At 37.2% G+C, this 18,098-nt stretch overlaps 1 protein-coding gene across 20 annotated transcripts in view; it reads right to left on the bottom strand.

The window, feature by feature from the left end:
• eya1 (EYA transcriptional coactivator and phosphatase 1) overlaps positions 1-18,098 on the bottom strand; it is a 77,513-nt gene that overhangs the window by 34,632 nt on the left and 24,783 nt on the right. For 8 of the 20 annotated variants that reach the window (XM_055037264.1, XM_055037260.1, XM_055037269.1 and 5 more), the window contains 4 exons: positions 10,906-11,201; positions 3,101-3,228; positions 2,545-2,610; positions 1,022-1,099 (listed from right to left, as the gene is read on the bottom strand). In XM_055037264.1, coding sequence (XP_054893239.1) covers positions 1,022-1,099; positions 2,545-2,610; positions 3,101-3,224 — 268 coding nt within the window. In that variant the 5' untranslated portion in view covers positions 3,225-3,228; positions 10,906-11,201. The other 12 variants (XM_055037273.1, XM_055037274.1, XM_055037276.1 and 9 more) reach the window with 5 other exon arrangements.

Genomic DNA, 18,098 nt, shown 5'->3' with positions numbered 1-18,098 from the left:
GATTATATATGTATATAAAAAGAGTGGTAAATTAGAATATCTTAAATTTATAAAACGTCATCAAGATTCCAGGATGCTGCCAGCAGCTTTTGTTGGTGCAGTGGCATGGCAAAGTTTCGAAATATCTGTCTAATTGGGCATGACATGTCAAATGAGGGATTTTGCTGCAGGGGAGTGCTTACTGTATGAAACTGTATGCCTCTGTTACCCCTCACACACATTATTAATACTGAACACTTTTCCCACATCGGCAGCACCTGCCACTGGACAACACTTTCTCCTCTGAACAGAGCTTTGGGTTTCCCCACGGAGAATATGGGGTATAAGATTACTAAATTTCATTAATATTGTCAGAGACAAAAGTCATGCAGTGATTTATGCTGTTCTAACGTTAAGTATCAAGTACTTAGTTAAATGGTTGAGAAAATACAGGAAAATTTGCAGTAAGTTAATACCACACACTTCTATTAATGAATTTTAACACAAAACGAATTTCAACACAAAATGCCTCATTCTGCGGCAAAGTGATACCGCAGAGGGTGGAAGAAAGACGGCTTCGGCCTTAGGTAGCAATGTGTTTATGTGTGTGTGTCTGTCTGATGTTTCTTTACTGAAAGGAAGGTGTGAAAACACTGGCTCTGATGGGACGATAGGGTAACAGCCCACGGAGAGTGAGGGCCACTGGGACGCCATGTCACTCCAGTGGACAGACAGACTTTGGGCTCAGCAGGTCATAATTCAGCTCTCACTGACATGGGAACCAACAGAGTGAACAACTACACCCACACATGTAAGCACGCATATAAATTTGCTGACAAAGTCAGGAAAATGTATTTTGTGCCTAAGCGCACAGGAATACAAGCACACACATTAGATTCGACTGACAGCTGGAACACTTACTAAGGCCTGACTTATCAGCCACCCATCTCTAGGCTCATCACATCATCAGTTTGCATGTGGTTGTGTGTGTTAGTTCACACATACTCAAAAACGTTCACATGAGACAATGTTTTCCCCTCACCTGATCCTGAGAAGCTGTCTAAAGCAGAGTCTGTGACTGAAGAGGCGATTTCGCTGCTGCTCATTGGCTCTGTTTTAACTGTAAATAAAAAGTCACATTGTCACCAAATTAAGTTAGGATGAAAAATGGACATTATCTACAGTGCTAAAAAAAAGCTAAAAAAACCCAAAAAACTACAGAAAACCGAAAAGAGCAACAGATTGCTTCTGAATTTCAAGAATGCCAAATTTAAATTCCTTTAATATTACTTTGTCATTAATTCTCATATGTATATTTAGAGATGCACAGATAAGGCTTTTCCTGACTAATACCACTTTTGTTTCTTTTCTCTCATCTACTGATTCAGATTTTAAATATTTTCAGAGTATTATTTATTTGTGAGGGTAACATGTAACGGATAAAACGTAAGTTTAACAGAAAATGAGGAAATTGCAAGAGTCTTTGCATTAAGTATCCAAGCCTGTTCCTTTAGCTCCTTTTTGTTTTTAAAATTTTTTTATCAAACAAAAAAGGATGTAACATTGTTTGATGCACTTAAAGTTTTTTTTCAGTAAATTTGGAAGGTATTATTTTCCAGTTTTTATTGTTTAAGCAACTCAAGTAAAAATGAGCCGATTCCGATCTCTGGCTGATCGATTCCTGCAAGTTATTTATACTAAGTTTTGAAATAACTATAAAACTGTATTTTTGCAGTTCTGAAAGAACACAGTCGACCTGTCATATTTGACTAAGAGATGATTTGAAAGCTAGTGAGAAAAAGAACGCGTGTAAGACATGCAACTTCTATTGAAATGTCAAGAAAATATATAGTATATAAAATCGTTTTAAGAGTGTAGCTAACACGGTTTGACCTTGACTCCATTATACAGCCCAGCAATAGATTTGCAAAGACAATTTCACAGCTTTCTGACAGCTCAGGAATCTTTGAAATCAATTCATTTCACTTCAGGCGGGCTAAGGGATTTTTTTTTTCTTTTTTTTGTGGCAAAGCAAATTGACAATGTGGGCGAAGGAGTCATGCTTAGTAGAATCCCTCATGGTTGGAGAAGCCATTTGCTGTCATGTTATACATGTTTCTGCAGTGCTTGCACACATGTCGATGAGGGGTAACACCTTTGAACAACACAACGGTAATAATATGGTCACATAGTGCATGCATAAACTAGCACACACTGGGGGTCACATAGCAAACAATAACCACTATGTTCAAGAGGCAGCATGGAGGATCCCAACAAGAAGTTCACAGTCTGACCACTTTGTAACAATGAACTCAAGACCAGTTGGTGTCAAATCATGCTTGAAACAAAATACCAGAAAATCCAAAGAGTTTCTTAATGAAAGGCACAATAGTTGAGGCACTTTTGTACTTTTGGCAACTAATGACCTTTGCATTTGAGGGAGTTTTTGATGAAAACAAATTACTTTACCAAGAGGGAAAATTGGGGAAAAATGAGTACTTCTATTTGAGTTTGGAAAAAACACCAAGTATTGTCCTTTCATTGTGTCACTAAAAGTACACAAACCTGCTGTAGACTGTAAGTTAGAACCTAACAACCAGTCTGCAGTGGTAAGCATTGTGATGTTATCTCCTATGGGAAAGACAGAATGGCAAAAGGGACACATGACAGTCTGCAAGGCGAGAAACATAAACTCTGAGCCCCGGGCTAATATAAAACATAGAGATTACACGGCAAGGGATCATTTTAATAATTTGTTGGGTTGTGACTGCTTCACTAAACAAAGGCTCAGATTTAAAGCACAGGCGAATCACCTGAGCAAATAAGTATGTACAGAGGAGACCACATTCAAAACGCAATCATTTCCATGCTGCGGGCTTTGAATAATTACATGGATGCTTGAATAAACAGCTAATAGTCACTGAAAACAATTACTGTGCAACATATAGATTTACCAGCAGAAAAAAGAATTAAAAGCTTCACAGTAACAATCACGATTAATCTACATCTTGGTCTCAAAGAGATTTTGTTGCTTCTATTCTTATACATATATCTTTACATTCAAATGGCTAATTTCTACAATAACATTTTAAAATTTCTTATTAAAACACAGCAAACGCACCTTCTGTGCCATTGGGTGTCATGGAATTGTTGCTGATATGTGAGTTGTCGAGGCTGGGACCATTCGGAGATTCGCTGCTTCCACTTACTCGGCTGTGAGGACTGGCTAGATCCTGCATTTCCATAGACCTGAAAGGACACACATAAACACACACACACGCACACACACACACAGCAAATCAAATTACACAAATCATTGTAGTTTCAGTGACAACATAAGACTCAGACGTGCAATGCTGAATATAAAGGCCGTACATTTTTTAAAGCACAAAGATAGTGTTAACGAGGGACAGCTAAATATATAAAAAAAATATGAGTAACTGTGTGTGTGTGTTTGCAATGGTTTCATCATAATTTTACAAGTTGTTTTACGAAATGTTTACGGTCTAATTAATCTGTTTCATGCAGATAAAATGATCTTAAGTGTATATCGTTTTGGGGGTGATGATGAGTGCAAACAGATGTTTTGCTGGTTTGAGGCAATGCTTAATGTGTTAGGAGCATAGCATTCTGCCTGATTATAAGAGCCAATACCTCAGTGATGGGCGGATGAGAAGTTCATGAGGCGTGTGTTTGCTCTGGCAAGCTCCTTAATTGTTTCTGTGTTTATACAAAAGACCACGCCACAGAAAACATTATTCTATCTTCTCATCTGTGCACTCAAAGGACTTGATCGTCCACAGACAACAGTGTAGATAGGAGCCACAAGAGATTTGAAAAAAATAAAAAAGTACAAGAAAATAAAACTACTGTTCTTATCGCAACGATTTTGGATTATTATTTTTTGCTTCAATTCATTTTCAAAGTTTCTGAATGTTTGCTGCTGATAAACAAATAAATTTCAATAAAGGGCTTGTTACAATAATACCAGGGGTCAAAAACCAGATTTTAACTAGATTAAAATATAACTACCAGTCACTACATTTTGACACACACATACGCACACGCACATGCACATATGTATATGTATGTAGATCCACCAACACACACACACGCCCACACACACACAGGCATGTCAAAAACCTAATGAAAGAATGTAAAGGAGATATCAATTTTTGAAGATGTATTTTTTAATTTAAACTTTCAAATTTTAGGCAGAAATATGGGTGTGTGTGTGTAGTGTACAAACACGCACATACACACACGCGCACGCACGCAAACATATTTATACGATATAAATGTAATAGTTACATGGATGCCACATGTTTATTCTGACCTAAAGTAGTCTCATGAAAAATCTATGAATGGAGCTATAAATTAAGGTGATGGCAAGAAGGTCATCACCACAGAGAAATTATCCAAACATCAGAGGAAACATATAAACTGCTGCTCAATAATTATAAGAGAGGTTTCATTTATCTCCAAGTCTCCAAAATTCTGATAAAAGTTGTTTATAAAAACGTGCACTTCTTTAATTATTTCTTGAGATGCCTGTCTCATTTCCTATCACCGAAAAAAAAAAAGACAGTTGAATGATAGCAATCTGCCACATGTTTAAATACTTTTGCGAAGGACCAGAATGAACTCAAAAAAGGTGGGTAAAAACAGGAAATAATCAAAGAAAAATGCAAAACAGAAAAGCAACAAGAAAAAGAATACTTATGGGGACAAGAATATATTTTACTCCCAGAGTTTACTCGTTAACTCATGTTAAAATTATCACACCCTACAAGCTTGAGGAAAATGAAGGGACACTAAATCTTTTCCTTGCAAACACTTTTCCTGCAAAGTCTGTACTCTCCTATGAGGGCCAACATTTGCAGTCACATACTGCCAGCATAAAAGTCTCCTGGAGTTAGGAAACACATTTAGCAGAGAAATGCCCATTTTTAAAGCAATCCCTGATGCCACACAAAGAGCTACATTTCTTTGGCGCAACTGGAACTGACACAACTTTGCTCTTACCTGGACCTAGACAGCTCTGAGTCCTCTCAAACCACACTCCCCTTTCTTTATTCTGCCTCCACCTGCCCCAGGCAGGAAACAATGTCAGTCCTTGTTACTGCAGCTTGATGTCACAGTCCGGAGCCATCCATGACACAAAAAGGCTTATCAGAGAAAACATTATTGTTATTCTGGAGCAAAATGGGAAGAGAGCGCTGGCGAAGGAACAGAGGCTCACATTGTCTGTCTCTGAGCCGCAGCCCAACTCCACTGTTGTTTCGTCCTCCAGGTCCTCCCTCCTCCCTAAGTAAGGGGAGCATGGCCAAATGACGGAAAGGTGATTCATCATTGGTCTACGACAGCTGCAAACTGGATTAGCCCTCCCCCAATCAACATGCAAAGCAGCTTAGCCAAGGTAAGCAGGAAGGGTGGGTGGGGGGAACTGTGTAGTGGGGCTAAAGAAGCGAAGGTAGGCAGCAGGGTGAGGGGCTGGGGGTACAAGGGGCTGAGGGGAAGCGGAGTGTGGGAGAGTCTTTCTACTTTCCTGCTGACTGAAAGAAGATGGGACTTGTTGAGCAGAGGCAAGTCGACCGTGACACCCCTAGCATCTTCAGCAAATCTTTCATCTGCAATTGACACTATCTGAATTTATCAGTACTCCTCCTCCAGGCATAATGACAAGTCCTAATGACCAACGGGGCCCCTTCCTACAGGCCTGCCCCAGCCTGTGGCAATTACACAGAAAGAAACTATGAAACAGCCTAGCTCTGAATCCCAAAAAACAACACACGGAATGAGTATGTGCACTCACATTATCAAGACATACCAAAAATTTAAAAAGCTTAAGACTGCTAAGATTTTCTGCCATAATTCTTGTAGTTCAAAACCCTTACAACAAAAGGCCAGAGATCATGTTGAAGTGACGGACAAAGAGCAATGCATCGGTGCCCCTCACCCAACTGTTGCTACACACTTCCAGTCAGCTGACTGAAAGAGAGCTACTACAATCTAATACTCGCAGGAAAGGTTTGAGGAGTGATAACAACGTAAAATCACTACAGTTTAAAAGTATCATAGAAGTTACAAAAAAATATTTTAAAAATCCCCAAAGCATTTCCACATGATCCCATTGTTTTTATTTAAGACGCAAAGGAATAAAAACTATTTCTATTGTCATAAAGTATTGTAATAAATAGACTAAAAGATATAATGATGTTTTCATAATATTTGTCAGTCTAATTATGATAAAACAGAAATTGAATTCTTCCAATTTGTAATTTGCCAACTCTGGCTATAAATTAAAGCTTCTTAGAAAGAGCAAAAGGTGGTACTCCTTTGGTTTTTGTGTTTGTAATAATTATAAAAAGCCAGTTTTGTCTTTTTTCTTAGCAAGGGAAAGTGCATTTCATTAGAAACAATATAATTTTCAAGGCAAGATATTTTTGAATCTAGAACTTTTTAAAGCAATGCTTTATCTTGATACCAGTAACCAACCAATGCCTGTTAAAAATGTGAAAAATGAAAACAATTAACACATAAAAAGGTAGTTAAAATTATTAGTGTGATAATCAGTATTTTGTTATTTGGACGGAAGTAGTAAAATGCATTAAGTTATATAATTTATTATTTTTTTGTATTAAATTTGTGTGGAGATTTTCAAAAAGTGTGGTATTCTGACCTAAATTATTAAAAAGCTATAATCTCATAGCTTTTTATGCATAATTACGCTAAACCCAACTATTTGTGTCGATGACTTTACTTTTGCAAACAAAGACACATAACTCATGCCTGTTTGGTAGCATATATCTAGTGCAGGGCACTCAGGGGCCCCAGATCAGAGTGGTGTAAATGCACACACACGCGCACGCACATCTTAGTCTCTTTCATACACACCAACGCAAGGCACTTTAGAGGCCCCCAGATCAGTGGTGCATCTCAGACAATGAAGCAGACTGGAAACAAGAACATGGAGAGCATATGGAGCCACATATGTTTTCTATGACGCCGCGAATGCCTCTATTACTCTCCTTTAGCTGACAGTTACATTTTGCTGTCCACTCCTGCTTGGGCCTGCCTCTCTGCAAACATCAAGCGGGGCCATTTACTCGCATGGTTGTGGCACTACATTAGACTTGACTCTGACCCTCCGTGGGAATAGATGGTCCAGAAAAAGGTCAAAGGTATTCATCTGCTCAGGGAAATAAAAAAAGAGAGATATAATGTGCTTTTTCTTCCCAAATCGGAGCAGGATTTTTTTCTTAATGGCCCACTGTTTACATGAGCCAAGGTAACCTGAGCTCGATGGTCTTTTTTTTTTTTTTTCAAACAGGCTTTGCTCTTCACACCACAGCAAAGCCTTCATGAATACCATTCTATCTTTACAATTTGCCTCGTCTCCCATAACTAGTAACAGAACATAACCATTATATTCCATTTTCACGTTTAAACATAAAAAAACACCAAAATGTATGTATTTTCATTCAACAGTAAAAATAGAATAATATTTAAGAAAAAAAATAAATCTCAAAGTAAAATCCACAGAGCTAAAAATTATAAGAAGAAAGAGAAACCCATTCTGCCACTGCACATCAACAGCGATCACAAGGTCGGGAGGGGGTTCCTGTGGTGGACTAATGTGGTATTCTAAGTGGTGAATGGTGCAGCCCAATAAAGCCATTACCTTGCTGGTGTCTCTACCACCTCCAGCAGGTGAAAAGATGAGGAAAGTAAAAACGAAGAGGAGAGGAACGAAGGCATGAATTAAAAAAAAAAAAAAAAAACTTTTCTCTTTACCACAAAATATTTATCATGTAAAGAAGAAAGGCCACATTCAGCATCTTTGATGTTCATCTTGCTTCAACCTGAACTGCCAAGTCTTTGAAGCCTTAGCAAGAACAAAGAGAAGCTAGATGAAGCGGTAGAAGTGTCATTAAGAAGACGAAGTGCCACAACAAGCTTCATTCACGGTGGTTTGCTAGCCTTTTAGTTTCGCTTTACTTATTTCAAAACCTGCATTGCCAAAGGTAAATATAGCCCAAGCCAAGCTTTTAACACAGATAATCACAACATGCAAGGCGTCTGATCTGTATGACCTGTGTTACGATGCATGCGGTGCCCTTCTCATTCACATTGATGTTACTGTTTTGAATGCAAAATCTGAGGACTTAATTTATTTATTTTTCATGAATAAAAAATTAATACGCCTAAAATAAAATACAATATGCAATGAGATATTTTACAGTGTGTTCTTGAAGTGTGATTTGTCATAACTTTTGCAAAAACAATTCTTTAATCAAAATCTGAGTTTAAAACATCTAATCCCCACTTAAACTGGTCAGCTGAATCCACATGGTAGCCCAGGAAAAATAAATCTACTTGCAAAAGAATGTAGATGTAGACAACAATTGGACACAGATGTGAGGGTACAGTTTACAAAAAGCTGTGATTCACTTGTGATTTTTATTTTTTGCGTAAAAATACTAGGTGCCAAAAACTCAACATTAAAATATATGTATTTGTATTTAATATTTTAACAAGTTGTATTTCTGAACTTACAGTGTGTTATTATATTTTCATTTGAAAATTGGCCATCCCATATATATCCACTAAAAAAGTTTACTTGTTCAGCTCCATGTTTAAATTTTATTTAAAAATTTTATTCAACAGTGTGACTTTATTTTCTTGACTGTGAATAAAAACATAGTCTCCGCAGATGCGTGCTGATGCGCAATTTGTCGCTGTAATTTGAATTTAATCTGCTATTGTGCCTCAGCAGGTCCTTCCGCAGCCACGTTAAATCTGTTAATACCACCTTCTTCAACCCTCAAAATTATTTCCAGAAGGTGGTTCTGCCTTTGAGAGGCTATCAAATAAGATTTAAGGTGGACATTTTATCACAACCTGCCAACCACTGTGGCCACTGAGGGGCCAGGAGATATTTTTTACAAGCCAGAGCAGAAAGCAGGTCAAGCGACAAATGTTAATGATTTTGTATGTGTGGCGCTTTTGACTTGTACTTTTAATCCTTTCAGTTATGAAATATGTTGTTTCTTTTATTTTTAAGAAAATATTAGGATGAAATACCAAGCACAAACATTTGTGCTTGAAAATAGACAATATGTAATAGGCCAATTCACCACAACCCTCACATCAAGATATTTACAAGTAGACACAGGAAAGATTTCAGTGATTAGAGATCTGTAAGGCAGTCATCTAAAAGCTCATTTCCTGCTCTTTCAACCAAATATTTCAGATCCAAACAGTGGCGTGTTAAGAAAACAACACCCCACGGTATTTAGTAAACACCCCCAGCCCACTAATCACCTACTACAGGCTACTTAATAGAGGATCCCTATTACCTTCTTCCTTCTCTTGTGCCCTGTTTTCAACTCCCCATCTTTCCTCTCTATTTTCTGAATGAAGATGGATCAATTAGCACTCTGTGTCTTTCACCGTTTTCAATCTGCAGGCCAAGAGCCCGGCCGAATAGACGCATCTAACCCGAAAGACATCAGTCCTAAGGCAAACAATGCCACCGTCACCGGCGCACACTGCAGCTAGACATGCACCCTAATCTCTGTCTGTGTAAAGCAAATAGGCAGTGTAAACAGCCTTTAAATCAGCCTGCTCATTATCTGTTAATTGAATAAATACGGTTATTGTTTGTGTGTGAATAGCAGCAGCAGGCAGTCAAACACGCTGTCACGCTTGTCTTCATGGCACAGAGGACAGGCAGGCTGCCTCACTAATGCTCATTTTCTCTCTTTCATTAACACACAGAAAGAGAAAGAATTAGATGCTGAACAAAGTCAACAGGAATAAAGGCCAACCTCTAAAAGATATATTCCTATCACACATCCTTACACACCGAACTGTAACCTTTTGTTTTTATTTTTACTTTCAAGGTAAGCAAGGACTCGAAGGCAAGAACATTAAATCGGAACATCCTTCATTTAGCGAGGCTGGTGATTACAGTCGGATGAATCATCATCATCTTCCCTGCACGTGAAATGATGGCGAGCGGAGACGCCGCACAGCCGGGAGTCGAGGCCTGTCGTCCTGGTGAGACGCTCGGAGGCTCTCGGGTCTCTTCACGGCATTCCTGGCCTCAGCAGATGGCATTGGATGTCAGCTGCTTTGACTGTGTTCGTTTTCTTGAGTCTGCCTGGAGAAAATTAACTACTGCAGTGTAAAGTATGCCTTCTTTCTCGGATAAAAAAAAGCTAATCTGCACCAAGAAAAAAGACAGAAAAACTAAATTGGCAAATATTTAGATGAGGATGTTAAATTTGATGTCACTTAAGCAATTTTAATTTCTCATTTTTATTAACAAACAATAAAGGATTTAGAAGACAATATATATATTTTTATCTATGTATTCATTTAGGGAGTCTGAACCTTGTGTGTCACATGTATTATTGCCAGCAAAAATTAAGTAAAATTTTTAACAAATATTTAACATGCAGGTAAAAATTATCACCTTAGAAACAATGGTTTATATGGTGTCACCAGATAATTTTTTAAAATTAAATATTGCATGTAATTTTCTCTTTATTATTTTGTTTGAGTAATTTTGCTTTTTTGTAAATAGTCAAGAAGCCCTTTATTTTATTTACTTATTATTAATTAATTTTATAAATGGCCAAAAATCTGTTAGGTTTTTTATTTTATTTATTTTTTCAAATAAATGAAATCTTGCAGGGTTTCTTTCAATTTTAATAATATCACAAGATTTGGCCAAAAATTGAGAATAAATAATACCAGTTTTCTGGAAATTTGCAGTAATTGGGAATTACATACTGTAATAGTAATTTACGCGATAAAATAACTAATTACGGAGTCAGTCACACCAAAAGCCAAAACAAGTCAGGACAGGACAGTTAGTTGTGTCAAACATGAGAAAGAAATTAAAGTTATACTCACTACTATTACAGTTGAATCCCTGTGCGTTTATCCCCTCTTTTTATCTTCCCCTTCAAAAAAGAAATCTTCTGGAAAAAGGGTCGGGCAGTCCAGCAGAGAGGACAACACGCTGTCTTAAACAGCTCTCAGAGTGTTGGTAGAATCTGTAGCGCAGTAAATGTAAACTACAGGACTACTTTTTTTCTTTCTCATTTTAGGTGTTGGAACCCATTGAGCCCAGCTCGGTATCTCAGGAGACTGTCTTATTGAGAACGAGAGTTGTCCGATTACTGCTTCAGGCAGTGACTGGTGAGTGTCTGAGGAAGAGGGGGGAAAAAGGAGAGAGAGGGAGTGTGTGAGGGCAACACAGAGGGAGGGAGGGACGGAGGGAGGAAAGCAGTGAATGAGTTAGAGGGAGAGAGAGGCTGCTGCTGCTGTTTGAAAAAGCTGAAAAGTTGCTCAGCGCTCTCACAGGAAGACTTTGGGGCTGGAGGAGGCACAGGGGAGTTGTGCCGCACACAAGCTCCTCCATATGTCATTCACTCCCAGCTTTAAGAAAAAGAGTCCTCTCCAGATTGTATCAGTGCAGACTAAGACAATGCTCAACAGCAGGCTTTGCTCACACAGCCCGAGGGCTCAAACTTTTCTTCTCACCCCCCTCCTCTTTCTCTCTTGTTTTTGGTATGCTCATTTTTCTCCCCACCGCAAACCACATCTTTTTTGGGGGGTTTTGCTTTCTCTTGTGAGCTCAGGGTCAAAGATGGATTTCTTTCTGACACAGAAGGACTTCTGAGAGCAAACAGAGGGCTAGGTCATTAGCTTATAGGTGATGGGGAGCCAGAGGTTTAACAACGGCCGAGAGTCTCGCCTCTGCCCGTCTCCGCAGCACTCTAGTGGAAGTCCTCCGTCAACACATACGCACAGCGTCTATGTGCAAGGTAATGATTGCCTTCTGTCTGCTCCAGGTTATTATTTCAACTGAGCGAAGCTGCATCGAAGGGCCGCACTGCTACCGATGAGCTGAAACTGGTGATTTATTCTAGCTGGTGATGAGGCCTGAACAGATTTAGCTGCAAAATGTCATGACTTTATTTCTAAGGATATCATTTGTGTGTAAACTGGTCAAAATACCAGTGAACCATTAAAAATTTGTTTAATTTCCATGCCTTAAAAAAACCTGTAGATGAAAAACCAAATGTAATAATGACAAATGATTATGAGGAAAGAGGAAATCATACATTTACTATGGTAAGGAGGTGGTGAGAGAGAAAAAACACCCACGGCTGGAAGAATAGTCTGCTGTGTTTCAGTCTGGACTTCTTTTAAAACTCTGTTACCTCCTCGTCAGTTCTTCATAATAAGTAACCGAGATGAGCTGGTTCCCAGTATCAAGGTATGGAAATATTTCAAAAGTTACTGTTTTAAAAACTGCTGAAATGTCCCATCATTCTGTCCCTATGATTACTTTTAAAGTACATTTAAAGAGATACTGAAAGTTCCTATGAACATGCAAAACCCTAGTGGTTAAATTAATTATTATTTTAAATAAACTTTGAAATAAATGTTCCCTCCTGTCCCTCCTGTTGTATTTCTGTCTGAACTCTGTTATACCTAATTAATCTGGTATAAAAAATAGCCATATAAGCATCACCTTAGGGATATGTCTAATATTAATGTCAAGGGTTAGTTTTAAAAACCATTAGGATTTTCATAATACTATTCATACAGATTGAAGTCCTTTTAATGACAGTACTGCAGTGATCTATTTTTTCTAGGCTTGTTTGAAGCTTGGAGAAACAAGTCATAAATTAGTCATTTCTGTTGCTGTGCACTGCCTGTTTGCTTGCTGAAAAAACCTACACTATGAGAGAGGTGGCATAAATACACTTACACAAACCAACAACAAGTTTATATTAACTATCTTGTTTTAGCAGCTGCAGTTAGACGTGGTTCAAATGCACAAATCCAGAGGTACACCAATGCTTTAAAAACCTTGAAAAACAATTACGTTTCAAAACCAGTGACATTTTCCAACCTACCAGTCCTAGAACTTTAATATAAGTGGGCAGAGTTTCTTTTCCCCAAGTTGTGCAGAACAAAGAGTGGCTCAAAACTGCCCCTCCCAAACCTGTTGCTGTGTTCTACTACAACAGGTAGAAAGAACATATACAGGAAAGACTGTAGATTATCACTCTACAAAGAAGATAAAGATAAAGAGTATATTGTAAACAATGAGTCAATTTACTTTAAGAATTGTACTTAATTTTGAATTTGTTCATTCTGTAGATGTTGGTTGAGTTGATGCTTAAGTTCAAGCGCCAAAATAAAACAAACATTAATATGTTTTACACATAACAAAATACCTATGATAACGAACATGTTACTTTAAGGGGAGGATGACTAGTTGACCTTATGTTTAATATAAAACGTATTTCATTATATTATAATTTTTTTCTTAAAGTTTGTGTAGATGTAATGTAAAACCATGGCATAACCATTTAATTACTGCATGTGATCATTACCTCTACTTTAGCCTGTGCAAATCTTTTTAGCCTTTTATTGACAGTAGTTTTGCAATTACAGCTGATTATGTATGCCTTAATTCTTTAAGCTGGCAATGAGTACTAGTTGTAAATTAGCTATGACCAGAAAACACTATACATTTTATATAAAATGTGAAGAAATATTCACTACTTTTATCTCTGTTAAATAAGTTAAATAAATAAAAATAAACTGGTATTTATCATACTGTGAGAACCACTAGTGACCTTATCTTAAGGAATTAAAAACATTTTTTAATGAAAGACAACCTTTTATATGTGATTTATAATAATTATTAAAGTGATAAATTAGCCAGTTCTTGTTTGAATAGCTGAGGTGTAACTTATCCAGCCAAACAAAACTGTGCCAACATGAGCATAACTGAAATCAATAAAGAAATGAACAAAATAGATCAATCATCTTTCCTGACTGAAACACACAGCAGTGACACTATGGACACTGTCTGAAACAGAACACTCTGGTTCATTTTCCAACCCAAATGCCCAAAGGTAAAGCTATACGATCACATGATAGCATCAGAGCATGAAATATATTGCATATAGAGCAGGTTGCTGATAACTCAATTGACTAATAAAAGATGCTGGGGGACTCTCAGGTAACTATTTCAATAGCAGTTAGGCACACATTCCAGTTATGTAGCTGCATTCAGGCATTGGCTCTTTCTCTCTCTGTGTCAATAAGCAGCTGTATAAAATTAGATGGAGACGAAATTTTGCAAGTGAGTTATTTTCAAATTCCATGGTATAATCATGCAGCATTGTTTATGCCTTAAATAAACTTAGATTTTCCTCCTGAATGCAGTGCTCTGCGGCATGTTTTGAATAAGAGCTCCAATCATCGCAACAGTTTGACTGAAGAAGAAATAAATTAGAGGCTGTCAAACCCAAACAATCTCACTAAAAGGGCAAATTAAGCTTTAAATTTTAAATTGGGATTGCGTTGACTTACTAGAATTAAACATTTGCACATGTTAAAAAAAGTAGACAGATTTAAAACTGAGATGTGTTGTGCAGAAACAATAAAATTATAATTTGTGCAACAATAAAATCTAAATTCCCCAGTGTCTGCCAAATGGAGGCTTAACAGAAGATGCACAGATACGGTCCAGTTGACATAAGCGCTAAAACGGCACTTGCCAAAAACTATATCAAGTAAGAAATTTGAGAAGCAAGCTAAGATTAAATGTGAAGCCGTTCTTTATTAAGGATTATCTTGATGGGACTCAATGGTCTTCATGTGGGGTTGCAAGGATGCCTGTCTGCAATTTAGAGTGAGGAGAGATCTGAACTGTCCTCCGCTGCCAATAGGTTATCCCCTCAGCTACTCACACACATGAAAATAGACCTAACTCCAATTTCCAGATTCTGTTTTTAAGATAAGGGCTAATGCAAATTTAAATAGACTCTTACTACTTTTTAAGTGACGTTTTATTTATTTTTTTCCTTTTTAACAATCTGATAAAGTGAGTTTACTTATCTTGATTTAGAATATATAAACAGTTTGAAGGAGGTAGGAACACTGTGACAAGGGATCAAATGGTTCAGATGAAACAAAACGCTCACACTCTGGTGACACAGTTGCAATATTTTCATATGCATGTGCTGCAACATTGTTTGGGTAGAGCTACTACAATGTTTATTCAGCATCACACATTGGGGGGATCAAGTTCCTTCTTTGACATAAGTCTCAGCAGAGCATTACACATTTTAAACCTTCACCCCAAGAAGGGAAATCTGAACTTGGGATAACTTTGAATAAAATAACAGTTTTATATATTTTTACAGTCATCAGCAACTGAAGTGTTCAACTGTTGATTTAAAAGTAAATACAAAGAAAAAAAAGAAAGCTTAATTATACATGCCTCTTTTAAAAAGCTTTAAATATTGCCTCTGAGTCATGTGGGACAAAGTTTGCATGATGTCAATTTGTTGAAGAGCTCTATTACTGTGATGTACTGGAACATCCAGTACCTTACAGAACCAAAACAATAGTGGTTAAGTGAAAAGCAATACCAGTTCAAATAAATTTTGAAATAAAGCTTTTTTCTCTTCCTACTGCCATCTAACAAATTTCTGCTCTATGTTATTTAAAATCTTGTTTAGAGACACTTTCCAATATCAAGGTATAGAAACGTTTTCAAAAGTTGAAGTTTTTTCATGATGCAGTTTTTTCGGTTCAGTGTACTATTAGTGACCACAGATTTAGGGAGAATATCGCACTGGCCTTCCTCCAAAAGATACTAATTATTGTTGATTAGTTGACTGAAAGAAGTGTACTACATCTTTGTCTTGCTGACAAATTAAAAAATCCAGCTGATAGGAAATACAGTTATGGTGAGAAAACTAATTGGGTGTCATCTTTCAACCTTATCAAGGTAATGCAAAATTACAGTTATAAAGCAATGGGCATCATTTATGTAAAGTAGCAGATTTTCTCATTGACATGCTCAGTTGGAGGGATAATTATAATTAGCAGAGCAAGCTGAAAAAACTTTGGTGTATATACTGTGATACCACAAAACCGTGATATTTTTACTCCGGTTTCATATCATCAGGATCTCATGCCTAAGCTTATGTGACAAATAAAATAAAGCAAAGTAAATAAACTAAAACCAGAACTACTTTGAGGATCAAAACCAAGTTACTGTGATATATAAAAATGCCTTTCAGCACAGTATATACAGCGAAAAATTCACTCATCTTGGAAGCTTTCATTAAACTCCAAAGGAAGTCTTTCAGGATGACAGACTATGACCACAAAAAAGGTTTTGACAGTGCAGACAGATAATTTTGAAGTCCCTTTAGGTAAATTAGTAGCAAGTAGAGTGCTTTCAAGTGGTGAATGAAAGTTCTGAACATTTCATAAACAAACATCAGGTTGGCCTGCTTTCTGTAAGGAGCAGAGATGAAAGTAAACACAGCATACCTCAACAAGGAAATACATGGGAGTTTTCTTCCACAGACAGCCAGGAACAAAGAAAATGGTTAACCTCTTGGAACGTCAAAAGCTAAAAATAACAGAGTTGCCTTTCTGCGCAGTAATTACAGGTCCAAACAAAACAAGCACAATATTTTTCTGAATCAGGTGAAACATTTTTTTTTCTAACATATTAAAATTGTATCAAATTAAACTTTTGCTCATGTAATTATCAAAAAGAATTAATATATTCTGCAGTTGTTACGGTGCATACAAACCAATCTGTAGTTAAAATTCTCTATGAATACATTTGTTTATGCTATGTGAACAGAGTTCACTTTACAACCAGTGAAGCACACCTGGGGAAAGTCTAAGAGGACCTCAAAAATCCTCAGACAAAACTTTATTGCTCTCCAGTGGCCCTAAAAGAGCAAAACAAGCACACTTTGGAGACCTATTACTCAGAAAGAGACCTTTCTGAGGCAAAGGACCACTGACAGCATAACAGAGCGAACACATATCCAAATGAAAGTCGTTAATCACACATATAAGATAATTAAATTGTGTAACCACTGGCATCTTCTTACTGGCATCTTCTTAAAGTATAACTCAATATTATTTTTTCATGATTTTATAATAAAATTAACAGAAAAATATGTTATAGCTATTTAAACACAGCATAAAATATATATATATATATATATATATATATATATATATATATATATATATATATATATGTGTGTGTGTGTGTGTGTGTGTGTGTGTGTGTGTGCGTGTGTGTGTGTGTGTGTGTGTGTCCTGATCAGTGCTCAGCCAAATAAAGACGACTAAGATGGTAATTAAATTACAAGGAGATGTAAGATCTTAAAATTATTCTAGATTTAATCTTTGTAAAAACAGCAAAAATTCAAAGTAAATAGAAAATAGAAAAAAATACTGTGGATGGTCTTTTTAATTTATTTCAAAAACAGAAAAAGAGACAGAAAATTAACAATATTTTTAACAACTTAAACTTAAAAGTCTAAAAAAAAACCTGCATGTTTCATAAAGCTTCACTAGAGTTATAATTTGAGTATACATGCAAGAAGCAAGAAATCTTCACTTACAAACTGGTCAAATAGTGCTAGATGTTTAAAAAGTATTATCCAAAATGGCACTAAGTGAGTACTGTGGTGATAATCTGACATTCTGATTTGAAGACAGAACCTCAGCTGGAACACTACTAAATCAAAATCAGCTGCACCCTAAAATACCAATATGTTTGGTAATAAATTTTCCACACCGCCCCTAATGGCAGCATTTGTCAGGGTCGCCCCAACTGTCTGAGATTGGCTTCTTACTGGGGCGATCCAGGCGCCCAGTAATGTGGCACTCCCCATCTTCTCCACAGCTGCCCAGGTCAGTGGAGCAGAGGGAGCTGGGCTGCTGATCAGACGGCTTGCAGTGTGATCTATGCCACATTCATCAGTAGAACTTATGTTCAGCACACCACCAACTCCCAGTAGGTTAGAGTGCAAAATGCAGAGGTTATACACATAACTGTGGCCTTGCAATCCCCCTCCCTGAGGCTGACTCTGTGTCTCCCCTCTCTGACTCACTTATCCAAACCCCCACTAGTCCAGCCACTGTGACATTTGTGAAGCCAGGAGTCCACATAACAAAAACACATTAGGCAAATGTCTGGGGTCACACGTCTGTTTGAATTGGCCAGATGAAAGACACTTAGACTGGGC

The sequence above is a fragment of the Poeciliopsis prolifica genome, unplaced genomic scaffold (assembly GCF_027474105.1).
Source record: "Poeciliopsis prolifica strain line A6 unplaced genomic scaffold, Auburn_PproV2 SCAFFOLD012, whole genome shotgun sequence".
Taxonomy (NCBI): Eukaryota; Metazoa; Chordata; class Actinopteri; order Cyprinodontiformes; family Poeciliidae; genus Poeciliopsis; species Poeciliopsis prolifica.
The sequence above is the reverse complement of the archived record's forward strand: the minus strand, read 5'-3'. Positions and strand labels throughout refer to the sequence as shown.